We start from the raw sequence: 10,182 nt of genomic DNA, 5'->3' as shown, positions 1-10,182 counted from the left end.
GACAGTGATGCACGATTAGAAAGCTGCGTACGTGTGGCTATATCATCAATTCCTGCTGATATTGAACAGCTTGTATCGAAAAAACAATGCCAAATTTCTCATTAATCAAGTTAATTCGTTTTTCTGTTCTTTTCTTATTTCTTTTTATTTTGCATTAAAAGTACATGAAATACTTTACTTTTCTTAAATGTTATATTTTTTTATTCTAATGTTTATTATAAAGTTTTGTAAATTATTAATAAGTATTGCTGTATGATCCACAAGGAAACTGAATTACTGTAGTTGGCTGTATACCTACCTACTGCCTACCATGTATCACAAAAATTCCTTTATATAAAATAGGTATATTTTTATATAAAAAATTTTAAAATTTAAATTGGCCCGCTGATAAAAAGGTTGCTCCCCCTGTTCTACACAGTTTTAGAAAACTTAAAAATTGAATGAAATCGGTAGTCGTTCTCAAGTTATGGCGTGATATAGGACAATAAGAATTCATTTTTATATACATAATAGATTATATATCGCCCATCTGCCATACTACAATCGGTGAGTTAAATATTTGTAGTAACACGACCACGTTTAAACTGACCGGTCGTATGGATGGCCATATGTGCTAGGTCTCCTAGTTAAAGGAGAAAGAAACCACTACTTTCTATTCTATATCGTAGTATTACTGTGGGTTTTAAATTATCAATAATCCATCTTTTCTTAATTTGGCTGAAAATGTTTCTCCTTCGACAATTCCATAGAACGAAATTCTTTTTTTTTTTCTATAAGGGAAATAAAAACAACTAATGTGAAATATTATATTTACTTAAATAATCAAAATACAATATTGAAGAAGTATATTATCCTTATAATCACAAATAAATGTGCCAACTATACAGAAATATTCTTCTAAATATTTTTTTAAAATTCAGAAATTCATACACGATTAATTTAAGTCAAACCTGCACAAATTCTATATCCCTGAAAAAATAAAAAATCATCAGTAACACATACATTTAAACGACTTAAAGAAGATACTGTTTGATATATTTCGGTGATATTTTCACATATTTATTGAGAACGTTAAATAATTGGTAGTTTTTCAAAAATCAAGATATCCTTAGAATGTATTAATTTTTTAACATTGAAGAACTTTTCTAGTTTTTCTATTATTTATATCATGCTTTAGAGGTAATGAGAGAAAGAAGCATATGAAGGAAATTAAAACTTATGAGAAAATGAAGCAGAAAAACCATCCGGTCTACGAATATGTAATGATTTAATTAAAGACCCAGGTACGAAATTACTCACGAACATCCACAAATTAATAGTTGGAGTATGGGAAACAAGAGAAATGCATGAGAACTGGAAGGCGGTAGGATGATATCAATATTTATTAAGACATATAAGATCCTAACATCCAAATTACACAAACGGCCGAGATATGCAACCGGAGAAAACCAGTACATTATTTGCAAAGATAATCAGATTAATTAACATGATAATGAAAGGATCTCAAGCAAAAATCATAACACCATAAACGACTAGTAAGGTGACTGACTGCTTTTCATCCACTCTCATCAATATAGCGTTTGAGTCCAGGAGTCCTATATTATAATTCATAACCGAAACAAAGAGAGCTAGAACTAAAACAAAGAAAAACAAATTACCTAAAATGTTTCAAAAAGAGTATAACAAAATAAACTATATATTTGAAAAACTTGAGTACTTCAAATATCTAGGACTAATAATAAGCGGAAGAAACGAGAGAAGAGAATAATACGAGCGTATACTAGCAGGTAACAAAAGCTACTAGAGATACCACAGACTACTTAAATAAAGGAAACTGAGCAAAAAAAAGACAAAGCAAAAAATATATAAGTGGCAATTTCACCAATAGTCACACATTCAGTCAAGACAACGTGCCTTAAAAGCACAGATAAAGAAATATTAAGTATATTTGAGACGAAATTTTTACGAATAAATGGAAAACTGAGAAAAATAATGAATCACAAGATAAGACAAGCTATGTACAGAAAATATATAGTCAGCTTCATCAAAGCATAGATACTTAGATGAAAATCCGACTCCCGTATTAAGAATGTTACCAGATGGAAGCTAGAAATAGGAAGACTGAGAGGAAGACCTTAGAGAAATGAGACTACCATGTTATTAGAGGCATTGTAACATTATAAACGTCACATGTTTGTTATTTTTCTATTAATAATTATTTTATTTCGTGCCTTAAAAGCACAGATAAAGAAATATTAAGTATATTTGAGACGAAATTTTTACGAATAAATGGAAAACTGAGAAAAATAATGAATCACAAAATAAGACACGCTATGTAGCTTCATGTAGACACAGCTTCATCAAAGCATAGATACTTAGATGAAAATCCGACTCCCGTATTAAGAATGTTACCAGATGGAAGCTAGAAATAGGAAGACCTTAGAGAAATGAGAGGACCATGTTATTAGAGGCATTGTAACGTTATAAACGCCACATGTTTGTTATTTTTCTATTAATAATTATTTTATTTCAATTTCTTTTGATTTTATTTATTTATTAACTTTATCTTTTATTGTACTATTTTTATTCTAAAAATAGTTGGCGTCCAATTCTTATCGTATCAATTCTTCAATCAACTAAATATCCTACTTAGTCTTTATTTCTCATTTTCAATGTTCATTTATTTCAGTTATATTTCCCCTATTTGACTTCAGTCTGTTCCGCACATGTTTATTTTAAACTTATAATTCGTCATCAATCAGTTAACTAATTTGTTTAATAATAATTGTATCCATTTTATCCTTGCCAATTTGCTATTTTCTATTTAATATTGTAATTAATTTCAATTTTCATATGGCAAGGAAATATTTTAAAGTGGCAGTTAGCCACTGCACGTGCAGTGGCTAACACAAGGATAATTTTTTTAGTTTTTTGGCCTAATTAATTTTCCTGTTCCCCTTGCCGGGTGAAACTTTATAAAAGCCTTGTGGTGCACCACACATATGCTGCTCAGAAATAAAACGGTCTCGATCCCGGCATCTTCAGCAAGTTATCATGACTGTGAAGCCAACATCAGCAATTAACCACTACATTCTGAAATCCTTTGAAACCAACAAGTTATCTAGTAATGCCATAAGTATCATATTTTATATTTCTAAAGCTTATAGGCTTTAATATCTTATTAAAACTTATTTTATATCTTGTTATGTACAATAAATATGATTAGTTAATATCCTGGTTTATTTGTTTCAGCCAAACTCATTGTTCAGATTTACTTATAAGATAAGACGTTCTCACATCTGAGGGACTGAGCAAAACGAGGCTCCCAAAGAAAGAAACGAGACAGTAATTGGCTCCCAAAGAAAGTTGTGCGTTTTATTGTTCTACATTGTCTCCCAACTTTCGGAGGTAATTATATTGTTATCCATTGGCACCCAACGTTTCTGATGGGTCGTTCAATGGTTACACATTGGCACCGGCCGTTTCTAAGGGGTATTTCAATGGTTACACATCAAAATAATGAAAGTGGAAAACTGTAGAGAGCTATGTAAAAATGGAGAATTGAGAAAAATTTATGCGAAACCCAAGTCACGCGACAATATGTGAAAATTGAAAAATAATGAGGATTGATTCACCGCAATCAAAAGAGCTCTAAGAAAAGAACAGCAATCATTCCGTTAGGGATGGAAACTTTGATGATGTCCGTGCTCTACCTCTGACATTCATGTTTTTGGACCTTTATCACGATCTTAAGTCAAATGATAAATTGATATATAAGTGATAGCCGCGTCACATATTTGTCTGTCTGTCTCTCTCTCTTTCCTTCTTTTTTCTTCCAGACATGTGAAGTCAAGTTTGGTACATAATTCCTTCATAAATCAAATAATCGGAAAACATCTCAAAATATGCATTTTACATTAAGCAAGAGGCACACTTTTTGCGGGTTTTGTGTACTGTTGTGTGGTTTTGTAACGCGTTAAAAACCGCCACGTTAAGTTTCTCTAAGTTTCTAGTTTTATTATCTAAAGTTTTATTTTGCTAAAATGTGCAAAACACCCAGTATAGTCACTCATTTCTCGTCGAACATTTTCCACAATATCAGTTTATGGCTGCCTTCCAAATTTTCTGTATTAACATAAAATCCCGTTAAAACTTATATTAAACCACCCTTGATAATATCTTAGCCACAAAAAGAGTACGGTTATTTGCCGTCTAAGTACCGTTGGGCAGTAAGATCTAAAACATAACTTATATTCGTTGAAAGAGACCCATTCTTTAGATAATTTGGATAAGCTATATTACAATTATCTTCTTTATTTTTGTACTTATCGTTTCTTCGATCATCTTTGTACATTTGTTCGTTTAATTAGAGGCCTAATGTGGAGGTTCCAATTCTAGCCCGACCTTGCAATCTCAATATCAGAAATTCCTCATCCCAATGTGAACTCCCATAGGTCTCTGATCTCAATGTGGAGAGGCTGCTGCCTCAATATCCCAATATCCCAATTCAGGACAGTGTTCCTTATCTTAATATGTAGAATCCCCATTTGGAGCGAGGTCCCCAATTTTGCAACCAATATAATGGTCATAATCATTTACTGATTTGTTACACGGTTACAAACTTGTATATAATAAAATTGACAGCGAAATTGGATTTATCCAATAAATTTATATCAATTTTAGTATCTAAATTTAACATCTGAATATCATATTATTTTAATATGACAAATTAATATTATAGTATATTTTGTAATTTAGTCTCTACTTTAATCACAATTTAAACTAAAATTGATTAACTATACATTCATTTTTATGTTCTTTTAATGTATTTGACTAAATTTTTATTTGGCTGCATTAAGCTGGATTTATAGTTTGACGCACTGGAAAAAGATCAACATAAAATTTTGTGTACTCTTATTATAAATGAACGTGAACGCATGACGAAACGTAACTAAAACACAATGCAACGGAAGAGTTGACCAACTTTCATCTTTTACAGTGCGTTACTTGCGTCTGGCCAATCAAAAGGAAGAATTTTGTGCTGTCAACCAAAGTGAACTGTCTGACCCGCCCACCATTTTGTGAAGTTTTGTATCAACATATTAGAATTTTGATTTGTTACAATGGACGTTAAGAATTTATAAAATAATAATAAATAATAAAAGGATATTATAGTATCATGGTCACCAACTCTAGCCACTGTTTCTACTCATGCACAAAAATTCCACTCCATCGATTTATAAATAAATTGAAATAATATTTACAGTCTGTCTACAGTCCGTCAAACTATAAATCCATCTTTATAGTAATACCTTGATATAATAGACCTCTATTTAACAGACTTCGGATATAATGCATTTGTAAGAGAAACATAATATTTTATCATAAACAAACATATATAATGTATCTACGCACACGAGATATAAATTTACACATTTGTATTGTAACAGAAAGTGAGAACATCACATATTATTAGGGGATTCCCTGATATAAAACGCGTAGGTTTCTATGATTATAATGGGTGTTTACCACACTGGCCGGGGATTCAAGCAACTCTACAGCAGTTTGACTTAGTGTACGCCAGTAAAATAAGTTAAAATTTTCGCAATCCTAACCTTTAAATATTAAAAATTTGTTACAAAAAGTGATTAAAATAAATCAATATTTTTTGAATTATTAAAGATCTAATATTTTGATTTTTCGTGAAAAAAATTCATGTTTTAAAGAGGTTTTTCATAAATCACTCAAAAACTATAAGTTTTTACAAAAAAGTTGTCATTACTAAAATTGAAGCTAATAAAAAATCAAATAAATTCCTTACTTAAAAACTTTTAAATATTAATTCAAAGGGAAATTGAATTTAGGTAATTGAATGTATATGTATTTTTTTTTTTTCGGCGAGTACTCAAATCTAAGTATTTTGAATAAAGGGAGAACGATGAATTTTATAAAATATAGTTACTGAACACTTTTTAAAGTACTCAGAAATACCTATCAAATGAGTTCTAGAAGAAGTTGATAGAATCAAAATTAATTAAGTTCTGCTGAAAATAAGAGGACCATTTCGATTTTTTTAGGAAAAAGTGAAAAGTAAAACATCCATTTCCACAAAAATTAAAGTTTATAGTATTTCCTATAGGACATTCTTTTTTTAGCATAAGTAATGATCTCAAACATTTTGACCGGTTTAAAAGACATATTTTTGAAACAACAAAAGATTTAAAAAAATCAGGATTTTTCAAATTTTGCTAAATTTTCTTTCTTTTAACCCAAAAAATACTCGATATACGTAAAAAATGATTCAGAACGAAATTTCAGTTTTTTTTAACAAAGATTTTACTTTTCTTTTATTTTTGTAAGATAAAAAAAATCCGAGATAGAAACGTTCAAAGCCTAAATTTTATTGCGAGAACCATGTAACCGGGGCCCTTTAACCCTTAATCTTTTACAAAATAAGGAATTCAAAAGGTTTTTGGATGAATATGATATCATAAAAATTAAGGGAGTTATTGTATAAAACAAATAGCCATTTTAGAAGCTGGCAGGTACTGCATATTATTGTACGGAAGTGCGTACGGAAATGAGTACACTGCAACGCATCGAAATCCTATCAGCTCATCTGGCACATATGCGTTATGAGTCCTTTATTAATTGGATTGTTAAAAATAATTTTTTGCAACTGCAAAAAAAGGATTCGACGCTTCTTGCGGGTGTCAAAGAGTAGGATTATTTTGCAATGCAACTTCCGGATCATGCAGTGGGGACAATTGAAAAAATAGTCCTCCAATTAATGACGAAGGAGAAATTGGCGAAGAGAGCTCTGATGAAGAGTGATAAATTAAAAATTAATGTACAATTCATATTTGATTAATTTATGAAACATTATTTACATAAAAAATGAATAAACTTTTTATATATTTTAATATTTATTTTAATACATTTTCCCTTAGACAAGGAAAGAGAGGGGACGCGCAAGCGTATGGAATTGACTGAAGCCTAAATTGGCACCAACCGGCACCAAAAAAGTTGCCACTTCATATTTTATTTCTTCAGTAGATTGAGAATAATGGATATATATTAATAAATAGATTTTTTTTAATTTATAATTGAACTGGCATAATGATCACTTTTTGATCACATGATTTTATCATTACATATTTTTTAGTAGATCGATATCAGTAGATCGTATTTCAGTAAATCAGTAAATTGAAGTTGAAATCAGTAGACCTGGTAATCCTGCGAGAGGTAGTAATGGGCAACGTACAGTCACAAAACATGGCGGTCACATCGAAACTGGCTTCACTTTTCGAAGGTTTATTAAATGAACGTTACCTGTTATCTCTCTTTCCTTTTCTAAGCATTTTCCTCTTAATTAATAAATTAAATTTTTATAAGTCACATAAGCACTAAAAATTGTTTGGGGAATGTAGAAGGAATAATATTAATAAAATTTGAAATATATTAATAAAGTTTATCATAACCAATAAAAAGATTCTAAATAATTAAAGCCGATAAAAAAAAATTTCCATTATTTTATGACAACGGGTAGTTTTCAAAGTGAAAAATTTCGCAATAAATAAGCACTTTAATACTCAGTAAATGAGATTTCAATTCAGTAATATATTATTGAAATGATTAAAGTTTCTTGAGACCAATATTTTCAATGCTTAATTTGCTGTCAACAAAAAATTATATTAAACATTAAACGAACTGTTTGTGTAATGTTAATAAGCGGTTTCATATTTCAGAAATATAAAATATAAGATTTAAGGAGTGATTGGTAAAAGGGGTAATTGCTAAATGGGTTGAAAAATTAATTAAAATCATAAATCATGCGTATATATGTTGAAAAATATTAATTTTATTGAATTAAACGACATTACATACACCAGAATGCTCAAATCTGCATTTTTTACCATATTTAACAAAAGGGGTATATTTTACCCCTTGTACGCAAAAAGCGCAAGTCGAGCATATGTCACTTTTCAAATTGGGGGTAAAATATACTCAATCCCAAATTTTCATGCAAATCGATGGAGGTTCACCGAAATTTGTTATTTGATTTTTACCTTCATTTACCATGTACTAAATGTAGGAATATCATTCGAGATATGATAAATAATTTTGCGGATTTAGCATTATTCTCCTTTTTGCAACTTATTAATGACATTTTTGGTTTATTGTAAGTTTGTAAGTGACACTTCTATTATTTTTTTAGTAATTTATTTGTTTCTTAGCACTAACTATTGCATTGTTAAACCTAAGTTCACATAATAAAATATAATTGATTTTGCAACTGCATACCTTTCCTAATAACCCAAGAGGTAAACAAATATCACGAAATTCTTTCTACCACAAGAAGACTATAATTCTCCTCAAGCCTCAAAAATACGGCAAACGTAATAAATATCTACGTATCAAACAATATTTACCTAATTAAATTCAGCTAAAGCTCGATTTTCTGCTTCATTTACACCAGCGACAGTTCCACTAGATCTTCAGAATTAGTTGTCTCTTCTTGTGAATTATTGGTCACCTCAGTTGAATTCGCAGTACTATCTTCTTTAGGCTTATCTTCATCTTTAGATGGCTTAGGCTCTTCTACACACCGTCTCTTGTTATTCAAAGGACATTCCAGTTCGTGCTTTGCCATCCTTTTAACTCCGCTTCTAAAGTTACAACTCTTAGATTCAAAGCTGCATGGAATTTCAACACCTTCTGCAATGTCTTCAAGGATGAAGTTTCGAGTGTCTTCAATACTGCCCTCACATGATGGACATTTTTCAACCTAAAAAATTACTCTGTTTACACTCCAGTACGATTTTTAATAAAAAAGAGAAAGTATGCTCTACTTACACTACATGTAAGATGAAAATCTTGAATTAGAGGAACACAGATAGAGAGAGAAAGAGCAAGCGAGTAAAGGTAGAATAGATACTTATTGAAATTGAGTACCAGTATTGTGTGCGATGACCATCCCATGGGTCTATAGCCTAATTCTAGCCCTGGCCTCCCTCAGCCAACCTCTCCATGTGTTACAGTTTGTAGCCATTCTTCCGTTTTTTTGGAAGCCTGTTTTCTTCCATCCTAAATACATGGCCTGTCCATTGAAGACGCTGTCTGTCTGTCTGTAGACGGACATATTGTGGTTTAAATGCTTCTGCTAAGCTCTGCATAGTCAATATTGTACTTTGTGATGTTGACTCCTAAATAGATAAAGCTATCTAGTTTTTCTAAGTTGTCAACTGGCAGGTAGGGTCGTGTTACTCTGTCTGATCGACTTTGTACTAGGATTTTACTTGTACTAGGATTTTAGTCTTTTTTGTATTTACTGACAGGCCTATTTGTTTAGCCTGTGATTTAAGTTCCGCATATGTATCCTCACTTGTTGCTTTGGTTCTGCTCATGATATTTATGTCATCTGCATATGCTGCCAGTTGGACTGATTTATTGATACGTGTGTTGTTTCTACCTTTTGCTATTTTTCTAAAAACGTAATCCAGTGTTAAATTAGACAATTTTCGTGAGGGCCCATCACCCTGTTTTAATCCATGTGTTATTTGAAATGGGTCTTTCAGTTCATGTTGTATCTGTATCTGAGCCACTGTATCCGTCACCGTCATTCGGATGAGCCTAACTAGTTTGGACGGTATTTCAAATTCAATTAATATTTTGTATAACTGTGCCCCGTTAATTGAGTCGTATGCCTGTTTTAAGTAGACGAAAATATTATAGATATATATTTCATGTTCCCAAGCTTAGCTTAATACCTGCTTAACCGTGAATAGTAGGTCGATTCTTGATCTTCCTTGCCTAAATCCTGTCTGACATACTCTGATGATCATCTCTGCGAGGGGTTGTAGTCTATGGTTAAGTATACTGGTAAATATTTTATATTCCAACATAGCAAAGGAGATTCTCCTATAGTTTTAACAGGAGTTTATCGCCCTTTTTATGGATTGGGCAGATGATACTCTTATTACACTCTTTTGGCATTTTCTCTTGTTTCAATATTCTGTGTATGACCTTATATATCCTTTTCGTTATTTCCCTTCCTCCCAACTTGAACAATTCTGTGGATATTCAATCGCATCCAGGGGCCTTTATTTTTCTGCAGTTTAATTTTCTTTTCAACCTCTTCTATCATCGGTGGCTTTGCTATCTCATTCTCTTCATTTTCTG

General features: G+C 31.3%; 1 protein-coding gene across 1 annotated transcript in view; it reads right to left on the bottom strand.

The window, feature by feature from the left end:
* Window positions 1-792: 792 nt before the first annotated feature.
* LOC140437021 (uncharacterized) overlaps window positions 793-10,182 on the bottom strand; it is a 29,321-nt gene continuing 19,931 nt past the window's right edge. Inside the window, exons 6-7 of the mRNA XM_072526242.1 lie at window positions 8,433-8,788; window positions 793-969 (exon numbers count right to left, since the gene is read on the bottom strand). Of these exons, the coding sequence (XP_072382343.1) occupies window positions 8,471-8,788 (318 nt within the window). The 3' untranslated portion in view covers window positions 793-969; window positions 8,433-8,470. The remainder of the gene's footprint in view (window positions 970-8,432; window positions 8,789-10,182) is intronic.

This window comes from Diabrotica undecimpunctata, chromosome 3, assembly GCF_040954645.1.
Source record: "Diabrotica undecimpunctata isolate CICGRU chromosome 3, icDiaUnde3, whole genome shotgun sequence".
NCBI classification, from domain to species: domain Eukaryota; kingdom Metazoa; phylum Arthropoda; class Insecta; order Coleoptera; family Chrysomelidae; genus Diabrotica; species Diabrotica undecimpunctata.
This window is presented reverse-complemented; position numbering and strand designations above follow the sequence as displayed.